The sequence below is a fragment of the Gallus gallus genome, chromosome 7, assembly GCF_016699485.2.
Source record: "Gallus gallus isolate bGalGal1 chromosome 7, bGalGal1.mat.broiler.GRCg7b, whole genome shotgun sequence".
Classification (NCBI taxonomy): Eukaryota; Metazoa; Chordata; class Aves; order Galliformes; family Phasianidae; genus Gallus; species Gallus gallus.
In genome coordinates, this window is record NC_052538.1 from 7661175 (window position 1) to 7682417 (window position 21243).

The 21243-nt window shown below is 39.8% G+C and overlaps 1 protein-coding gene across 22 annotated transcripts in view; it reads left to right on the plus strand.

The window, feature by feature from the left end:
* MYO1B (myosin IB) overlaps positions 1 to 21243 on the plus strand; it is a 117731-nt gene that overhangs the window by 76992 nt on the left and 19496 nt on the right. For 14 of the 22 annotated variants that reach the window (XM_046944053.1, XM_046944051.1, XM_046944054.1 and 11 more), the window contains 12 exons: positions 278 to 425; positions 1350 to 1468; positions 2126 to 2212; positions 2535 to 2600; positions 13655 to 13660; positions 15134 to 15238; positions 16161 to 16223; positions 16997 to 17197; positions 18910 to 19136; positions 19294 to 19494; positions 20052 to 20145; positions 20606 to 20755. In XM_046944053.1, coding sequence (XP_046800009.1) covers positions 278 to 425; positions 1350 to 1468; positions 2126 to 2212; positions 2535 to 2600; positions 13655 to 13660; positions 15134 to 15238; positions 16161 to 16223; positions 16997 to 17197; positions 18910 to 19136; positions 19294 to 19494; positions 20052 to 20145; positions 20606 to 20755 — 1467 coding nt within the window. The remainder of the gene's footprint in view (positions 1 to 277; positions 426 to 1349; positions 1469 to 2125; positions 2213 to 2534; positions 2601 to 13654; positions 13661 to 15133; positions 15239 to 16160; positions 16224 to 16996; positions 17198 to 18909; positions 19137 to 19293; positions 19495 to 20051; positions 20146 to 20605; positions 20756 to 21243) is intronic. The other 8 variants (XM_421901.8, XM_025152506.3, XM_004942577.5 and 5 more) reach the window with 1 other exon arrangement.

Genomic DNA, 21243 nt, shown 5'->3' on the forward strand with positions numbered 1-21243 from the left:
TTTATTTGACTGTGGATAGCTTGGTTGGATTACAAACTTTAGTGGCTAAAGAAATATTGCTTTTAAAAATCCATGAACTGTTCTCAGCAGTCTGATATGGATCCTAGAAGTGGGCTGGACTAATATGCCAGCTCAATTACCAAACCCTATGTAACCCTTTTATACTACAAATGTACTTATCTATAAAACGTTTCTAATTTCTGCTAATAGTTCTGCAAGTATGATCTGTTTTAATGTAGTTTCTTTGATCTTGTAATGTTATCTGTCTCCTTTCCAGAACGCCATGCAGATTGTTGGTTTCATGGATCATGAAACACAATCTGTTTTTGAAGTGGTGGCAGCAGTTCTAAAATTGGGAAACATTGAGTTTAAGCCTGAATCTCGTGTCAACGGCTTAGATGAAAGTAAAATCAAAGATAAAAATGGTAAGATGAAATTAGTGATGGGAAGAAAAGTATTAATTTGTCTGAAGTTCATTATGGATTTTGTAGTTTCTGTAGGCGTATGGTATTGTAGAATCATTGAATCATTAAGGTTGGAAAAGACCACTGGGATCATTTAGTCCAACCACGAGCCCATCACTACTGTGCCCACTAACCGTGTCCCTCAGTGCCACGCCTCCATGTTTCTGGTACACCTCCCTGGGCAGCCCATGCCAGTGCCTTACCACTCCTTCTGAGAAGAATTTCTTCCAAATATCCAAACAGAACCTCCATTGGCCCAACTTAAGGCTGTTATCTCTCCGCCTATCACTGATTGCTTCCAAAACTCACCTGCAGGCAAACATGACTCGAATTTTGTGCAATTTCTATCGCCCTGTGTTTGAAATTCTAAAAATGACTTTTGTTCCCCTTCGTTAATGCTTTCTTCTGGAATGTGGAATGGTACTTTGCATTTCTGTAACTGCTTGGTTATTCTGCAGCAGAGGCTTTTTGTTTTGTTCTGGTTTGTTTTTTGCAGTAGGGTGTTTTTGTCTATAGTTTCCTTTGGTGATCTGCTGTCATATTTTTGCAGTTGGTGCATTTTGGAGGTTGAGCTATTTTCATTTCAAAGCTTTTCATCAAGAAGAGTAGTCTGTGACAAATGGAAGAAAAGTTCCTTTGCAGAAATATCCAAATAGAAAGTGCTTTCAAAACTCATAACTCACTGGATCCTGCTTCCTTGTCCTGTGCATCTTTAAAACACTGTGCTTGGTGGAGGAGGAGGAGGGAGTGTGGACGGGAAACATTTCAGTTGAAGAAAACCTGTTTTGGGAAAACACTGACCTATTTTAAAGCTAATCATCTGGGGGAGTAAAAACAGCGCTATGAAAGGATTCATTATACTTACACCCTGCTTTTTCACCTTAGAACTGAAGGAAATCTGCGAGCTGACAGGAATAGACCAGTCAGTGTTGGAGAGAGCTTTCAGCTTCCGGACAGTTGAAGCCAAGCAAGAAAAAGTTTCAACAACACTCAATGTGGCTCAGGTAAACAAGAGAACCCGATTTTAAAAGAAACAGTTGTTTTAAATGGCCGTTTATTCTACCTAAGTAATCCATGACTGCCCAAATAACAGCCCCAGCTAATAGGCTATATTGAATAATCACTAGCGTAAGTGTGTTCTGATTCAGCAGTTTAAACATGCTGAAAGTGTTGTTTCTGTGTATTAATTGTGTCACAAAGATGGAAAATGTTGTGGAGGATGAAAAACTGAAGCAGTTCTGCACAAAGCACATGTTGAAAGTATTGTGGTGAAGCAGCCTGTTTTTATTTACAGCAACTGGAGTCATCTCATGGATCGTGTGCCCCAGGCAGCTGAAAAACTTCTGCTGTCAGTGTGAATTTATCTTTCTGCAGTACTGTAAAGCCAGTGTGATTGCCACCTGTGTCTCATCGTCTCAGGCCAGCAGGAAAGCAGTTTCACTGACTGCAGTTGCTTGAGTTTTTTGCATACGATCAGAATGGGGGATGCAAGTTTTGCCTGTGCCACCAGGGTGAAAGGATACTGCTGAAACTTCCTGGCAGCCCGCTGTGGCTCAGGAGCCTGCTCAGACAGCAGCACCACTGCCCGAGTCACACGCACTCTGTTCAAAACTTGTGTCAAGCCCTGCATTTATAATATTTTTCTTCTTTCTTTTCTATAGGCTTATTATGCTCGCGATGCTCTGGCTAAGAATTTATACAGTCGCCTCTTTTCTTGGCTTGTTACCAGAATCAACGAGAGCATTAAGGTATCACTGTTTTACGCCCGTAAGAAAATCAATAGAATGGAATCAAATTAAAGTGGATAAGAAAACTGTTTGCCAATTTCATTTTACCTGGTTGTATGGTCTTAAGGTACAGGGGAATACTTGTATCACAGCTCTAGATATTGCTGTCTGCTTTGTTGTGAGCTCATGAAAACACTCACCTGAAGTGTATTTTGAGAAGCAGTGTTTAGCATTTTAGTTTACACTACCTGACAGCCTGCTTATGAGATACACTTGTTTTCCTCACTCCCCTGTATGAAACGTCCAGAAGAGTAACATATTTATTGCTTTGTATTTTTTAAAGGCACAAACAAAAGTGAGAAAGAAGGTGATGGGAGTGCTGGACATCTATGGCTTTGAAATTTTTGAGGTAAGACCTTTATAATAGTAAACATTTAACATGAGAGCTGTTATTAAACCTAATAGAGCAGTTTATGAATGTGTAATGGGAACACGTAATTTGAATCAAGTGTGTCATATTTAACCAAAAAGCACTTTAAAATAGAGAGCTGTCTTAGCATGTCTGGCAACCAAACCAGAAATTGATGAAAGCCAAACTGGTGTTTTCGCATAATAGGTAAGTAAATATTTATAGTAGCAAAATGAAAGCATTTTGTTGTGAGATATGTTCTGAGCATGAGGGAAGGCTGGCAGTGTCAGTTCTGCCCTGAGGTGTTCTGTGGATATCTTTGAACAAGTTTTGCTCCTTTTAAAAAACAAACCAAAACCTGTACGATTTGGTTATTCTTTTCTCTGTCAAAATCAAAGAATAATATACCATTGCATCTTCGTTCTCCTACATAAATATTCTGTACTGATTCCTAGCTCGTGACCTGTGGCTCACTCTTGTTTGTTTGTGATAGTATTTTTGGCTTGCTGATATTCTGAAAGAAAAATAATCAGCAAGGAATTTTTAATTGGGTTCAGGAATCTTCATAAATCTTTCTCTGCCCGTTTATTTTGAGAGATTTATAAGCCTTGGTTGGAAAGAACTATTTAAACTGGAAACTCTATTAAGGAGAAACATCAGCAGAAAACTTCAATTCTTACCCATTTCCCTACATCCCTCTTGAAAACCCAGTGAGCATCTTTAGACAGTGTGGAAGATGGGAATAATTTAGAGAAGAATAATTATATATGGGTAGGTGGTGTAAGGTTAATTTCAAAAGCCTAACATCGAAGTGTGTGCAAATCAAAATATCTCTATGAAGAGGAAAAATGAAGGTGATACTTGCTTCAAAGGTTTACTCAGCAAGGTTTGTATTGTTTGTGTTAAACATCAGAGAATATTTGTGAAAACACATTGCAAACGGTCATGTGGCTGAATGCAGGTCTTGGTGCAAGATCTCTGGTGTTGGTACTTGGTGTACTCTTAGTAAGCTGGAGAGTGTAGTGGTACTGCTGGCAGCTTGGGGCAAGACCTCTGCTTTCATTTGCTTTTTATTCTGTTTGACTTGAGGGTAAGCATGTAGGGGGAGGTGAATGCTGGAAGCTTGCACTAGTGCACAAGCAGAGTAATGGTGTTTGTGGGACGGTGCTGCAGAAATAGGCTAAGTTAATCTTGTTTCTCCCATGCCTCTGTCTTTTTTGTAGTTCAGCATCTCAGGAGGTCATAAGTAAGTCATTTTGCAGAAGAAAAAAAGAGGAAAACAAGGCTTTTCTCTTTTATCTTAAAAGGTAGCCTTGAAATTCAGACAAAAAGTGTCAAAATGATATAGGAAAGATTTTTTCATTCTTTAAATGATGAGAATGGGTTCTACTGGAGGAGATGGGAAAGGCAGTTCTGAAATACACAAGATAGGAACATTCTGCTCATGAACTAAGGCCTGGTGAGAGCGCTACTCAACCAAAGTTCAGCATCACACAAATAAGTGGAATTCTTTCTGAACATTGAAGACGGGATTCAGACAGTATGTCAGTAACATTATGCTGTATTTTTATTGTGGAGATGCCTGAAGAAGAAACTCATTATTTTAGGTTTCTGGAGTTCTTACAGTCACAGTGTCCAACCATCCGTATTGGGACTGCATGGCAGTGCTGTAATTCTAAGGATAAGTGATGGGAAAAAAAAACCATCAGAATGTCCTGCATCAGCTGTATTTCTAGTACTACCAGTTTGGACATGGCTGCATTTCCAAACAGGTTAATTTTATAATCAGAAACTGCTGACTTATTCTCAACTGAATCAAAAGCAAAGATACTCTTTCAAAGTAAAAGAAAATTCATCTTGTATGCAGCTCTTGTTGCAGCTATGATGATGTAATGTCATAATCCTTAAATTGAGTAAAATAAATCAGTAATGAGCACTACATAAACAAAGTGTAGTTCCTCTTGCGGTCACTAGAATGATTGCATGTGTATTAATGTCATCATAGAAAGAGGATGCCAGCCAAATACTTTTACACTAAGTCTTATAACAAATGCTCAAGTCTCACAAACATTATTAAACATCTTCAGAAAACGCTTAGAAACAAACAGTGACTGTTGAGGATTCAAGTAACTGCTTCACAGAAAATATATAGCGTTAAAATTAATTATATTGAACCCACCAATAAATGAATGAAATTTCAGTGCTGGACAAACCAGCAACTTGAGGGAAAATCAATAATAGCCTGTGATTTATTTCATAAAAAGTGTAGAGGAATTCGGATGTTTTTGCTGTGTGGTGCATTTGCGAACAGGACTGCTAACAGTTCAGATTGTAGCTGAAGTGTAGCTGATGGCAGTGACTATATCCATCTGATTATTAATTGCTGATAACCACAAACTGAAAATAGTCTGTAGGTTTTAAACTTGTAAGTTGTCTGATATGCCAAAGATAAAAAGGCTTGCTTTAGATGTGATTTTACTCAGCAAGCAGCCAGGCTTATCATTACTGTCTGTTCTTTGACCTGTAACTCCATAAAGGAGCATAAAGGGACCTAAGAGACTCACAAACTTTTCTCCCTCTCTGTCCTAATTCACAATCACAAATAGAAAGACACAGATTGGGGTTGAGGACAGGGTGCATCAAAAATCATAGTAGGGGTAGGAGGAATTTTTCATACTCTAAATATTTGCACATGAAGCTTAAAGCCGCTGCAGTAAGTAGCAAGATGCCTGCTTACTGCCTTTTTTAATTTTACTTCTTTTGCCTTATTATACTTACCCATTAGGATCATTAGAGACTAAACTAATGATATTCTAGCTTGCTGTTTTGCCATGAAGCCCTTGCTTAAGTTACTGGAATGCATTACAGAACAATCTGCTTTCGCTGCAGAAACATGAATTTGCTATAGACTTATTCAATAAGGCCTAAACCATCCTTATTTCCGATTAGGATGATTCCTTAGATTGTCCTGCAATTTCTGCAATTATAAGAGTAAAAAAAAAAAAAAAAAAAAAACCCAAACCAATCATCCTACACTTCACCTTCTGACAATGACTGCAGTCTTGTTTTGTTATAAGCAATTGTGGCTCTGAGGGACGTGGCTCAATGGGCATAGTGGGGATGGGTGATGGTAGGACTAGATGATCTCAATGGTCTTTTCCAAACTTTATGATTTTATGATTGCATAATTTAAATGATATGAAAATGGCATTTCTTTCAGCTGTTTTTGAAAGCTGACCATACTTGCCATCTGCTGTTTTATCTGCATTTAACTTAAGCTCAAGTTCACCTGCAAAGTAACTGGAATGCTCTTGAAGCCTAGCAAAGGCAAGATGATGAATGCTGTGATAATGTTGGCTTCTACTCTTTGGGCTTTGGACACAGTTGGTATTTTTGTCAATCACAGGAGACCTTTTTCAGACAAACCTGAAAACTATCCAAGAACACAGATTTAAGGACTCGACTGTCCAAAAATTCAGATTAGGCAATTCGAATCTATTGATAATCCTCAGCCTCTGTGGGTTTGGCAGATTTCAGCAGAAAGCTCAGCTAAATGATTGCAAAATAGGTGCTGCAAAGCTGTGTTTATTCTTCATTTCTGCCATGCCCTTTGTGGTAAGCCATTTTGCTGGTTCTGAGTGTTTGTACAAAGGGTCTGCGGGCAGATATTTAGGGAGTAGAGTCAATGTGAAAAGGCAGACTGCGGGGCTGGGGTGGTTGTGTGTTGCTGCAGGAGCTGGGGCAGTGGGTCAGAGCTTGGCCATAAGGGCTGTAGGAGTGTCAGTCCACATTTTGTAGCAGCCATGGGGTTTGGTTGGGGTGGGGATTACAGCCTCCTTCCTTATTCAGAGCTATGTTATAGGACAAGATGCTGGGGTGGGGGTGTGGAAAGGTGCATCTGTGAGAAGGAAGTGCAGGTGAGGGCTGCGGGAGGCAGGTGCCTGAGGGCCCAGCAGAGCAGCAGGGTCGGTCCCGGCTCCTCCTGCATGGATTGAATGCTTAATTTGAAACTGAGGTGACATCCTGTACACTTCTTGAGTAGATGAAGGCTAGAGTATGTAAAACTGAATATCATGGAGTAAGCATTAATATTTCATCCTGCCTAGCTTTTAGAGATAAAGATGTCTGTGCTAGTTGGCTTAAAGGCTTTACTCCAAACTTTGAGGCACTGCTCTGTAGCTGGTCCTCAGGCTGAAGGTAATTATTTGGAGCACAGCTTTATGAAGGTGCCAAACGAGGCTTATTCTTGAGATGTTCCAGGAAGTGCTGCGCTTGGCCCTGGTTTCAGCTGGGTGAGAAGGGGGACTGTGCCAGGGCAGAAGTACATGCTGAGAAGTGCAAGGGGGGGCTTCATACGGCCCTCTGGGATCCTCTGAGCATTGCTCTGGAGCAGTGCAAGTGCCTCATCTGTCTTCTAGGTAAGAGTTATTGGCACAACAAAGCTGAGTTGAGGGGTGGTGCAGGTCCAACTTGTTTTGATCCGTATCCCAGAGAACATGCGAGGACATCATACACCAAATTCTGCGTAAATCTCAGAGGTAAGTAGAAATATCTCCAAGAAAAAAAGTCAAACAAGCCCCCCAGCAGTAAAAACAGGTCCTTTTCTTAGTCTGTGACACACCATTATAGTGATTCTACTTATTTCATAGGATCATTAAGGTTCAAAAGACCACTAAGATCATCTAGGCCAACCATCCTCCCATGCCTGTGACTGCTCTAGACCATGTCCCTCAGTGCCACATCTTGAACACCTCCAGGATGGTGATTCCACCGTCTCCTTGGGCAGCCTGTTCCAGACCTCACCACTCGTTATGAGAAGAAGATTTTCCTTGTACCCAACCCGAACCTCCCCTGATGCAGCTTAAGGCCATTCTCTTGTCTTATTGCTTTTAGCTGGGAGAAGGGGCTGACCCCCACCTCACCACAGCCTCCTTTCAGCAAGTAGCAGAGAGCTGCAAGGTCTTCCCCCGAGCTTCCCTTTCTCCAGACTGAACTGTCTCAGTTCCCTCAGATGCTCCCCATCAGACTTGTGCTCCAGACCATTCACGGCTTTGTTGCCCTTCTCTCCAGGGCCTCCATGTCTCTCTTGTATCAAACCCAACGCTGAACACAGTACTGAAGGTGCAGCCTCACCAGTGCTGAGTACAGAGGGATGACCACTTGTGCACAGTTAGCTTGTTTCTTGTCTGTAAAAGTCCCACGTGGTGATATAAAGAAGCCTGGTCACCTCGCTTGTACAGCTGCATGTGTGCTGTTGTCTGGATTTTGATAGTGCTGATGTCTTAATAGAGGAAATGTCATTAGAAACACAAATGCTATTTCATGATATTAACATATTTGCAGTTGTGATATTTATCTTTCTTAGAGGGAGGCAACCAATAAAGCAAAAGTGTAAACACTGCAAAGATATTTCTGAGATGTTTGAGGTGTGGAAAAAAGTGGGAAGCTACTATGAAGCTACACGACAGCTTGGCTCAGTTGCTTTGCCTGCTGGTGTCCTGCTTATTAAATAAAGGAAAGGGCAGTTGCTGAGCCTGGGGTGATTGCTGCTGGCCTGGAGATGTTTTTACTGGATGAATCATCATCTAAGGATGATTTTACTGGAGAAGCATCAAATAACTAGAAAGAAGACAGTAGAGAGAAAAGCACATGGAGAAAATGGGCATATTGGAATCTTCTATTATCTTCAGTTTTCTAGGCTCTCGGGACCCTTTCTCCACATCTTACTTGAACTCTATCTGAGCTGCAGATATCTGTCGTCCTGGTAGCTGCTTTAATAATCTCCAGAACGTAATTTCTCCTAGGCACTATGCCTTGCACTGAAAAACAAGAATGGAGTTTTTAATTGAGAATTGATCAGCTGCATCTGCTGGCAAGTGGTGTGTGAGCAGGGAGCTTTGCAGAGTGACCCTTGGGGTGAATTCCTCGGTGCTGTGGAGACTTTAAAATACAGTTACAGCAATCATGTTCTTATGTACTGTCATGTTCTGAAACAGAAGTTAGTCGCCATTTAGTTAATCGCTTTATACCTTAAGTATTTAGGCAGGCTTATTTTGTGAAATGCAAATTTATAAAGTAAATTCCATTGGCTGTTTGCTTTCAACAGAGGAAATATGCTGGAGCAAACATACACAAGAGCTCTGCTTGAGGCTGTGGAAATAACATTTTTTCCTTCAGTAATTATGTCTTAGCAGAGGAATGGATAAGATTATATAGTAGGTTCTTGCCTGTGTGTAATTCCTGTTGTTTTAGAACTATCATTTATCAGGCTGACTTTATTGAAGTGATGGTATCTGGGTTTCCCCACGGATTGCACATGCAGTGTCTGCATGTCAGTTTCATGCCCTTTTAGCTCCAGATTTAGTTAGACCAGATTTTGTGTCCAGAGACCACAGGTGTGAGCAGGAGTGCCTGATTCTCTACCTGTAAGCAGTGACATCAGTACAAATTGATGCTGGCTGTGAGGACATTTGGACACCTACCTTTGTTACTGTCCTCCGTTAGGTACCTTGAAACACAGTTTGATTATGAGTATATGGAATATTTATAGACGATAAATGATATACTTCTCCAGTTCATTAGCTACAGAGTTATTTATACAAAAGCACGGAGCTTATTCTGTTTTTCATGAGAAGTTTGATTACCTAGATGTCCATATATGTAAGCAGAAAATCAAAACCAGGATGAAATGCTGTGGCCTCAGTGCTTGTTGGTTTGATGGGTAGTGCAGTGTTCTGCCACGTCTTTAGCAATTGCATTTTTCTGCTCTGCAAGGGGAAACCATGGTTTTGATGATTTGTCATTCCCTTATAGGTTGGCTGTAAAAAGAATGACAATATTAAGGCTCAGAAACATGCATTTGCAGCTTTGTGTGAATGTTCTGGACTACAGAGAGTGGTCAGACTTAAGTAGACCTCTAACGTGACCTCATATTGCTGTTGTTGGAAGCAGAAGGCTGAGGCAGGTGGACCACAGACTGACCTAATAGGTCACATCTTTACATCCTCTGTGTGACAAATGCAAACGCTTTCTTACATGACTTTTGTATGTGTGTGTGTGCCATTAGCACTACAGTAGCCTAGAAAAGGAGTTTGAGTTGTTCATAAGCACTTGTCCTCAGACTATCACAACACTTCCTCAGTAGGGGATTGATGGCATGTTCTCATTAACCTTAATTTTTTTTTAAATAACTTTTAACTGGGTCACACATAGCACATTGTTTTATAAGATAAAGAGCCTCTATTCTCATTTTCTTTCTATACACGATACCCATTTTGCTAATTTTCATTTCCCAGCATTTATATTTCTTAGATTCATCTCATTTACATGCCTCTGTGGTCATACATAAAAATTTCTATCCCCAGACACCACAGGAGGGTATAAATGGAATTTGCTGGCTGTTTTCACCATTCATAGAATCATAGAATCATAGAATCGCTAAGGTTGGAAAAGACCTACAGGATCATCCAGTCCAACCATTCGCCCTTCACCAATGGCTCTTGCTAAACCATGTCCCTTAACACAACATCCAAATGCTCTTTGAACACCACCAGGCTCGGTGACTCCACCACCTCTCTGGGCAGCCCATTCCAGTGTCTCACCACCCTTTCAGAGAAGTAGTATTTCCTTATGTTCAGCCTGAATCTTCCCTGGCACAGCTTGAAGCCATTCCCTCTAGTCCTAGAGGGACTTCATTCCACCACTCATCTCACTGAAGCAAGCACACAGGTGTTTTTTCATTGCCTTTGCCATCTGGCTGTTCTATAAGGAACCCCAGTGATAGCTCAGGGTCTGAACTACCTTGGCTCCCTATGGCAGAGGGAGCTTAGGAGCTTCTGATGCCCGGGGGGGGGTGCATTGGTTGAAAATTACTTTCTGTGGATGCGTGTGTTACACCAGAAGCATCTGTCTCTTTCTTTTCCCCCAATATTGATCAGGTTTATTTTAATGTCATCTTTCCCTTTGATTTCAGCAGGCAACTTCAAAAATTCAAATGTTTGGGTTTTGATGCAAACAGTGCTTTTCCTTTAAATACTAGTCTTGGCTTTTTTTCATTGTATGTGTTGCTTGTATATGGTGTTTGAAGAGGTGCTACTGAGCACCTTTTGGTCAGTGTGGATGTTGGCTACCAGTATGCATCTTTTGGGATTGGCTCTCAGTGAGAAATGTTGGGGTGAAGGATTAAGAAAGAAGAGGAAAAGATGAGAAACGTCCTGCAAATGGCTGATACTGGTGATATTGGTGACGTAGCTGAGTCTGTGCACTGTGATGAATGTAATATTCTTGATTTATGGAAAATAGTGGAGAGGATCCAAGAAAATAGAATGCTTACAGTCAGACTTGATTAGGGAGGTGACCTATTCCTACTTACTAGTATAAAAAAAATACCCCAGATACCCAGTTTTGATTAAAAACTAAGTCTGTTAGTTTCCTCTGTGTCTCTAGAAATCACTGGAACCTGGCTACTCAAAAATGCATTTGAGTTCTTTATGGAGGAAGAAGGTCAGAAGGTAGCTAGTTTTCCTAAGAAAATTCCCTGTTGTTTTCAATACTTGGAGTCCGTAGATGTAATGCAAGAACTGACCCTGAACATCAGCATATTGAAACAGTTATGCCTGAATCCACGGGGACACTTTTTGCCCACTACTCTTTCTTTTTCTTTTTCTTTTTCTTTTTCTCTTTTTCTTTTTCTTTTTCTTTTTCTTTTTCTCTTTTTCTTTTTCTTTTTCTTTTTCTTTTTCTTTTTCTTTTTCTTTTTCTTTTTTTGATAGAAATACTTTTATATGGTCTCGTTGGTAGTTTGCTGGTTTAACGGTGCATAAGACCAGGAATATCCACATGTAATTTGATGGCTTTTTTTCATATTATTCCGTCATTTGCATGACGGAAATCTTCCAAAGAAGAAATTAGGAAAATGGCTAAAGAACAAATGAATTTTCTATGGACTTTTAAGCATGCATGTGTAATTCTTGTAATCTTGGTGGTTCCAAACTTCAGATTTTCTCTTTTCATGATTGACTCTAACATCTCCGTGAGTATGTCACCATCTGTTTCCTTATGTAAGTACTACATTTTTGTATGGAGCATAATTGTTTAGAGGTCAAGAATTTGGTGCTGATGAACTGCCACCCTGATGCCCAGTAGTTTGAAAGCTGATAAAGAATAAAGCTGGGGGAGCAAAGTGCCATTAGTGGTGAGGTGAAAAACATGCTGAAGCAGGCTTTGATTTCTGTCTGTGCATTTTTTTGTTGTCTAAATTTATTGTTGCACCCAATAAAAGGTTGATGGAGTGAGCTGTGGGTGGTTTCTTGATCTGAATCTACCTCAAGTGACATTGTGTTTCCCAGCGCCTTTAATTTCATTCGAGAGACTGAGTGTTTTTTTCTTCCCAAAAGGTTACGTTTTGTATTTGACAGTGGCTTCAGAGGGATGCTATGAAATGCTGCTATAAAAAAGCAGCAATTGAAGTGATGCTTGCAGCATTAAAGCAGCAAAATTACAGCCTGGAAAAGAAACAGGCACTCTGCGATATTTGGGAAGTGCTAGCCTAAGTACTTCTCTTGTTTTTTTCCCCTGAAATTTCCTAAGAGTATTGAAATTTGCTGTTTGTGAAGGCTCTTTCTGTAACTTGAGGAGGATGTTCAGCACAAGGAGTAAATAGAATCTCAGGTCACAGGGCCCTCCCAGCCTGTTTCTCCTGGCTGGGTTTGTGGTGTGCTGTCGCTGGTGCCAATCACGCCCTATCATCTTGTGAAAAAAAGAAAGTCTTTTAGACCTCTTCCTATCTCTACCACATTAATCAAGGAGCCATCATTAGAATAGTGAGGGACAGTTCTTTACAATTTGCATGCACCGGCATATGGTTTGTGAGGCCCTTATGCAATTAAAATCTATAGCTTTACAACAAGAATGAATAAATTCACAGAATCTCCATCTTTTTATTCAGATTAGCCCAGAAATAAGCACTCCAAACAGTTCTTCACAGTGCTTCTTAAAATCCATGAAAGGAAATGCCACTTTCTGAACTGCAATTAGCTAACCAAATGTCTCCTGGTTTATTCAGAGTCAAGTGTTTTCAATACTCCAGTAATTCCAGACGTTTTCCCTCATTTTGTGCTGTAATTAACTGCTAGCCTTTTGCTCTGTGTTGCACACAAAAGCCAAAATCACGCCTGATCTTCAGTGCCTGTTTTCCTGGGATAGCAATTCTCAGTGGCTTGGCAGGATTTTCTAGCTTAAATTAAGTGATTTCCAAAGAGCTCTGTGGATTTTGGTTTGCCTTTCTCTGGCAGGACATATATATCACAGATACGGAGCAAATCAGGAAAGCACCTAGCAATTACTTTAATATATTGTTAATGACCTTTCAGTGAGATGCTTTAGCTGGATTTGCAGTCTGTTTTCTATCCTCTTTTGAAGACTATGTGTAGCATGTGAAATATAAGCCCTGCTGTCCTTGCAATCAGAATAATGTGGGCTTTTGGGAAAACAGTCTTTCTGAGTCAGTGGTATGTACCTGGCAGGAAGATGGGGATGCTCAACCCTTCCTCTTGCCAAGGTGATGTGTTAGTTGGGGTTTTTTCACGTCAGACTAAGTATATCTAAAGTGAAGGCCTTATCTGCATGTGTCACATAGGCTTTTACTCATTCTTAAAGTGATCTCTCCCACCTCCCCCACTCCCCTTTCCTTTTACTGAGGTTTATCTACCAGAGGTTATATTTATGGCTTTTTTAGTCAAAAGGTCTGCTCTGATTTAGAGATGTGACAGTGCAGAAGCACTGCTCTGTGTTACGTGGTGATGCGCCCCAATCCCTTGGTTTATTTAGGAGTCTTTGAACTGAATCTAAACATACACATCTATACACATATAATATATACCATCTATGTAGCACTTCACGTTTTCAGTGAAATACAAATACAACTAAGCAAAACCAAGCTGTTTTGCTATTTTACTTGGTACACCATATAAATGCTAATAGGTGTTTTTGCTCTGTGTTTCTTTGGAAGTGATTTAAGTATTGACCGCAGTTTATGTAATTTCTTTTTCCAACAGAATGCAGTAAGTACAACTTGTTTGCAGTGCTGGTTTTGTTGCATGCTAAATTTTGACTTTCTCATCTAGAGCTGTGCAAGTTTGCAATCTCTGACTGATAATTGCAATTGGTGTGAGGGGCAGAATTTAATACGGCTGAGAATTTGGGGTGATCAGCTGTGATTTTGCTTTACCTAAAACTAAAATGATAGAAGTAATCTGTGCTACCTAAACATTTTCTAATCTGCTTGTGTGTTTTTAATCTTATTTTAGTGACCAGATCCTTAATTTAAGGTTTTAAATGATTGCAGTTGCCTGTGGTCATTAAAAAAAAAAAAAAAAATTGTATTCTTGTAACTTGAGCTTCACAGGTAATGTATAGCAGAATTCTTTCATAGTCTAAAAACGCATAGTGGTTTATTATGTAAAATTTCAGGCTTCCTAAATAACTGGAGGGCTCTTGATGAATAGCAATTAATATAAAGAAGGGAGGGGGAACCCAGCCACAAAGCCCAGAAGACACCAGGAATAGATATCCAAAATAGCTGCTGATTGCAATTATTTCTGCAGATGCATGTTGGGAATTCTTACAATAGTAATGACTCTTGTAAGCACTCCAAAAAAAATGCAAGGAGGCTGACATTCCCTTTTCCTTTGGAAATGGTCCTCAAAGTGGGCACCTCATCTCCCTGTTGCACTCATTTAACATCATGGAGATGTAGTGAACCCCAGCTTTATCCTGCAGTCCTGGCCCTGGGGATGTTTGGTTGAACGTAAGGGCCCTACCTAGGGTACTTGGGGCTCACTGTTTGCAGTCCTGCCATGTGTCCTCCTGGAAGTGCTCTGTGGTGGTGTCTCACCTCTGCCACCACCTTTTCCTGGGGCTCTTGTTTCCCATTTCTTTCTGCAAAGGGTTACTTACATGCTTCTCCCCAAGCCGGTTTTGTAGAAGTCAGCCTTTTAAAGGTTCTTTGATTGATAAAGCTCAAATTCTCATCCTTTCAGAGCGCAGGTTGTCAAACAGTTGGTTGATGGGGAAGAGGTGAAGTTGACCTCTGAAGGTTATCATATCTTAGCAGTGTGGGCCTCAGTCTGCAATGAAGTAGGATACCTTGTTTGATACTGGCTGATCCTGGTTGGAAAAGAGCTAATACCATTTTACTTACCAGGACCTGCAGGAGACCGTGTATTATGTATGGGGACAGATTAGCACAGCAAAACTGTTTGTTCCCTGGCACTATAGGTGTCCCTATGATAGATCCCAAAGAAGTAGTACAGAGGCATCACCAATAGAGCCCTACAAAGCCACTGATTTCTTCCAGTGGAGGAAGAAAGACTCAGAGAAGGATTTGGTCTAAATTTTCCAAACTGATTTCATTATCAGTAAAATACTGCAAAACTAGGAGTTGATAAAGCAGCTTGCTGACTTGCAGCTGCTGCAGGAACTTACTGCAACTCAACACCAGTGTGTTCATACTGCAAACGTGTGTTATCTGACAGGACAACAGCTTTGAGCAATTCATTATCAACTACTGTAATGAGAAGCTGCAGCAGATCTTCATTGAACTCACCCTCAAAGAAGAGCAGGAGGAATACATTCGAGAGGTAACACTTAAACCATCTCTCATTATCCTCTCCTCTTCCCATCATCTCCATTCAGCCACATTGGTGCATGCTTGAACCTCTTTTCAGGGGAGCGGCTTTATAGATGATACTATTTTGCTGTACCCACGTTTCTGAAAATGGAATGAAGTTCCTGCTTTATGTTCTTGAGGATAACATGAAGCTTTCTTTGTCTTTGGCATTCAGTGTGAAAATTTTTGAAGCGTAATCACTGCAATCTGCTTCTTTAGTGATATTTTGAGCACTCTGAAAAATCTAAATTGTAAGATGTCACTGCAGGATGCAAATTAAGAATTTTTTTTTCCAGTCCTTTACCTGTGTTATCTCCAGGTGCATTAGCATCTCATCCTGGAAATGCTATTGCTGATATTTGTAAAACTATATATATATATATATATATATATATATATATTTGGATATTAGGAATATTTGAACAACTGCCAGACTCTGGATTTTTTCAGATGGTCTCATCTAAATTTAGCCCTTTTTCCTTCTCCCATTAAAATACAAAAAACAACAACAAAACCCCTCAGAGCTTAGAATGTTGATCTCAGATGTTTGCCCTGAGATGGGCTTCTTCCCTTCTGAGCAGTGGGAGCGTGCAGAGAGCAGTGCAGAGCTGGGGCTGGGCAGGAGACAGCTGGCCCTTCTCCAGGGGAGTGCATGGGAAGTTGACACCAAAGGGGGAAAGGAATGGAGAGTGGCTTTGGCTGCTGCTCAAGGGCAGCTGTTTTGTGCAGATAATGTTAGCAGGAGACGATTGCATTTCTTTCTTAATAAATAAGATGTTGGTAAGCATATAGAACTAAATTCAAAAATAGTTAACTGGAATATAATTTAAGTTGCCTAGAGGAAATGCTCCAACTGTTGTTTTCCTGTTCAGACTTTTTCTTTTTTCTTATAGGGAATTGAGTGGACACATATTGAGTATTTCAACAATGCTATAATTTGTGACCTAATAGAAAATGTAAGTTATTTACAGTAATCTTTTTTGAATGATTTTTATGCATGTATTGAATTTAACCATAACATCTGTACACGTCCTCACTATACTTAGCTTTGATATGCATCCTCACTAAGATAAAACAAGCCCTTGTTTGTATTAATAATCTTATTTTGAATGGTAAACGTTCATTTTATTAATTTTTTTTCAAAAGATTAGATATTATTCTGTGTTAGGAATAATCAGCAGCACCTATGTGAGAGAAATAAAATGCAAAACTTAAATGTTTACACTTAGCAGCAGAGTTTTCATTGCGAGATATCGCATGCTGTATTGAAAATAATAGCATTTTTTTTCTGTGGAAACCAGAGAATTCCATGATTTGTTATTGAGCACTTTAGATACAGCAAATCCTTGTATCTAATAGGAGTTCCTGTGGACTTAGCACAGCAAATTCCTTAACATTCAGAACAGTTGTTAGTTATCAATATAAAATGTATGCTGTTTTTATCCATAAACTAGCTACTTTCATTTAAGTTGGAGTTTCTGTGGTCTGAGTAACAGACATGAAATTGCCAACTAAGGTGAACTTGGAGGATTCCAGTCTATGAAGCAGTCTTTCAAAAACTGAGATGCTGAAGGTCTGCTGGGAGTATGGGTGAGGAAAAGAGAACTGGCCAATGGAGATGGTTTGGAGGGACGTGTTTCTGGTCTAACAGAAGAGATCAATCTCATTTTTGTATATTCATGTAAATATGATGAAAACAGACACTCATACTTTTATCTTGAAACTTCAGAACCAAACTGGGATCTTGGCCATGCTTGACGAGGAGTGCCTGAGACCAGGAACTGTCACCGATGACACCTTTTTAGAAAAGCTGAACCAAGTCTGTGCTACCCACCAGCATTTTGAAAGCAGGATGAGCAAGTGCTCCCGGTTCCTTAATGACACCACCCTGCCTCACAGCTGCTTCAGGATTCAGCATTATGCTGGCAAGGTACCTACTGACCTGGACTCGGTGGTGTTTGGAGAGCGTTGGTCCTGTGTGAAACTTTGGAAGAGTGGCAAGGCTCTATTATTAAGTTACATTATGATCATGGAGGAGGTTTACCTGAGTCAATAGTTGGTCAGAAAATCCAGGCCTCCTTTCATCTTTTCACTTTTGAGCCTAAGATACTGGTTTTGGCTGAAGGTTTTCAGACATCATACTGCTCTAGCCAAAACCAAAGGCAGGGCTTCTTTCAGCAGAGGAGCTTGATGTCCCAAGGGCTTTGGTGGTAGAACAGTTGTGCTGCTGGGTCTATGAAAACAACAGCACTGTTTAGAATGACAAAAAGTCACGCACATCTGAAGGCAGGACAGTTTGAAAAGTGTATTCTTTGTCATTGAGTTAGCTGCAGTCGTTAGCTATGGCAATGATCTATAGCTAGGGTGATGAGAAAGTTGAGTTTTTGTACATATGAAGGAACTGAGTTTGTTTTGAAAGTCTGTATGTTGAAACAGTTGGAAGAGAAAACTATACTGAAGGCTTGCAAATGCATTTTGCTTCTTACAAGATAAGCTGTACGTATAAATGCACTCCTGATGAATGTTTTAATGTCTAGTTCAATGTGACTTTTTATTAACTAATATCAAAACTATTGCTTGTAGAAAGGAGACAAACTATTTTTTTCAAGCAAAAATAGGGTTGAAAATACTGCTGAACTGTTAATTTCACAGACTAAAGAATATTCGGAAACCTTTTCATTTTCCTGATTCTGTTTAATTCTCCCCCAGTTTTTTTTTTTTTTCTCAATTTTAAAATTTGGAGTAGATTGATAATTTGTCCTTTCAAAGTAGCACTAGAAATGCCACACTTTCAGCCTTCAAGGCAGCCATTCATTTTTTAACTTTCTATCATCTGTCAGGGAGTAATACTTAGATATTTATTTGGTTGTCAAAATTCCAGGTGAATTTAAAATATCCCAGTGCTTTTGGAAAGATTGCAAACAGATTGTGTCTTAGCAGCCAGTGAGAGTCTTCAGTCGTTACTGATATTCATTTGCACAACAGAGCGGTCAGTAAATTCCAACTATTTTGGGATTGTTTTTCCATCCTCAGCGGAGAACATTTTGATCTGGTCACTCGACAACAAAAATTTGACCCTTCTGTTGAGAAATCTAAGCAAGCTCATGCGAAGAGCTTTGTCACTAATGGCATTTACCACACCTGTCAGAAACATGAAATGTGTTCTCTAAACAAAAAATCATCCAAGTTGACAGTCCCTTGCTGTTGCATAAAATATGACTGGCAGTAGTAGAGTGATGGTCAGCATACATAGTACATACCTGCAAAGAACTAACTGTGAAATCATGAAGCTGACAAATATGTATTATCAGCCTGATGACTTGTCATGACTAATAAAATTAAATTTAAAAAGCCAGCCATGCTCTGAGATCTACATGAAGTTCATCTGGGTGCTTCCAGGGTCTTCATCTGCTGGTCAAGGCTTTGCACTTATGATTGTTGTCGTTGGACTGTTTTCCTGGTGAGAGTTCTTGTGAATAAAAGTCCCCTGAGGACTTGCATGGATAGCTATTTGCTGCTGAGATCTTTCAGTTGTCTTGAATAGTGAGAAAGAAGAAAAATCAATGTTGTAGTGCAATTTGGAAATGGCCTACGTCCTACTGTCCAAAACATGGTCTGATGAGACTTTTCTCTGTTGTTCAGGTTATGTACCAGGTGGAAGGATTTGTTGATAAAAATAATGATCTTCTGTACCGGGACCTCTCCCAGGCTATGTGGAAGGCCAGTCACTCTCTTATCAAAGCACTGTTCCCTGAAGGTAACCCTGCCAAGATCAATCTCAAGAGACCACCGACAGCAGGATCACAGTTCAAGGCTTCAGTTGCTACCTTGATGAAAAATCTCCAGACAAAAAATCCAAACTACATTAGGTAAATGACCCTGTGATGAATTCAGTGACTTTGCATTTGGCTGAGTTAAATGATATTTCGGTACTCGAGAATAAGTCTGTTGTAACCTACAGTTTACAGTGGTAGCTTTTGACTTGCAGGGCTGTGATCCAGTGTCATTGTTAATTTCTTTTTCCAGGTGCATCAAACCCAATGACAAAAAGGCTGCACACATTTTCAATGATGCCCTGGTGTGCCACCAGATCCGCTACCTCGGTCTTCTGGAGAATGTCCGGGTTAGAAGGGCAGGGTATGCATTCAGGCAGGCATACGAGCCATGCCTGGAAAGATACAAAATGCTGTGCAAGCAGACGTGGCCCCACTGGAGAGGGCCAGCCAGGTAGGAGAACTGCAGTTTTCTCAACTCTCCCATTTCAGTGAATAGAATAATTGTCTTCCATACATTCAGATATATTTTCCTTTAAAAACAAATTTAATTCTCTCTTATTTAATGAAAATTCAAGTATTTTAGTAGCAAATCGACAAGTAAGCTGGTGCAGCTCAAGTGTTTTACTTGTTTCATCCCCTTAGAATCGTTTTGGACTTTGCATGAGTTCCTTCATTGGAAACCCTACCCTTTTCAGGGGTCTAAAAATTACTGTTGTTCAAAATCATTATAAAAGTAGGAGGGAAAAAAATAGGCCGTTGCTGATGCTGCTGAATGAAAATTGCTCCTTTTTCATCAAATGATTTTGAATCTTTACCGTGATTATTCTTGCCTTTAGCTAAATAAGCAGCAAGTAAGCGAGCTAGGTTTTTAATCTGCTTATGTCAAGCACTATTTAAGAATTTAAAATAAGCTTTCATCTATTTTCCAGAAATTAATCTGTGAATATGTAAACTAAGAAGTTTTAGAGCTGGGGGTCATGTTTGTTAAGCTCATTTATTTCTTACTAGGGCTGGTGTAGAGGTACTGTTTAACGAATTGGAAATCCCTGAAGAAGAATTTTCATTTGGCAGATCAAAGATATTCATCCGCAACCCAAGAACGGTAAGTGAAAAATGTCTTCCTATGCAAAATCAAGACATCTTTTATGAGGATAGTCTGCTATGGCGTGCATAATTTGCCAGCATGTTCCTACTAATTTTGCTAGATACAGTGGTTGGTGGAGTATATAGCATGAAAAAAAGCTAACTGTTCAATGTTAGACCCATTAAATTGGGATGAAGGAACATTGATGAAGACTGAAGGAGAGTCAATTCTCTACAATAGCTGTCAGCCTCAGTTTAATCTAACATTCATGTCCTGACTTACAGCAGCATGGGTTTCACAAAACTGTTGATGTGTCTGCCAACATCACAGGAGGTAAATAAACTAAAAGGTGTCTAAAGGGGGGACTTGAATAAAGGAGAGATTTTGCTTTGAATAACTCTACTTATGGGCTTTTTGGTCTTTTGTTGCCTTCTGTTTTTCTGCCAATGTCAAACAAAACCCTAAAAAATACAACCAGCTCTTCAAACTAGAAGATCTGAGAAAGCAGCGGTTGGAGGACTTGGCTACTCTCATTGAGAAGATTTACAGAGGTTGGAAGTGCCGCACACACTTCTTGTTAATGAAAAAAAGCCAGATTGTGATTGCTGCCTGGTTCAGGAGATACGCAGTAAGACATTATCCTTACTAAATTACTGGCAGGGGTAAGGGGAGCATATCTTTTTATTGTTTAATGAGTTTTCATAACTTCCTTTCCTATGTATGGAGTTGTGTAGAAAGAATTCAATTTTATACTAATATTTAAATACTAAAAATATACATTAAAGAAAAATTTTAAATATTTCCTTTGTGCTTTTGCTTAAATAATTAAAAAGCTCCTTCAAGTCCTTCAGCTCTGAGAGCAGGATTTTGTGGCCCAGCCTTTTCCATTTAGCTGAACTAAATGCTGTGCTGCTCCCAAAGCATATGGCTAATGTGTAAAAAATGTTTGGTAATATACATGTGTGATTCTATGGAATTCAGTCATTTCTAAGGCATTTGTATTTTTGCCTTATTTGGACCTTTGTATTTGAGGCTCAAGAATGCTGCCGGGGAGGATCTCAGGGATTTATTTTAATTATAGCCCATAAGTATCATAGTTTAGTAATTCATACCGGT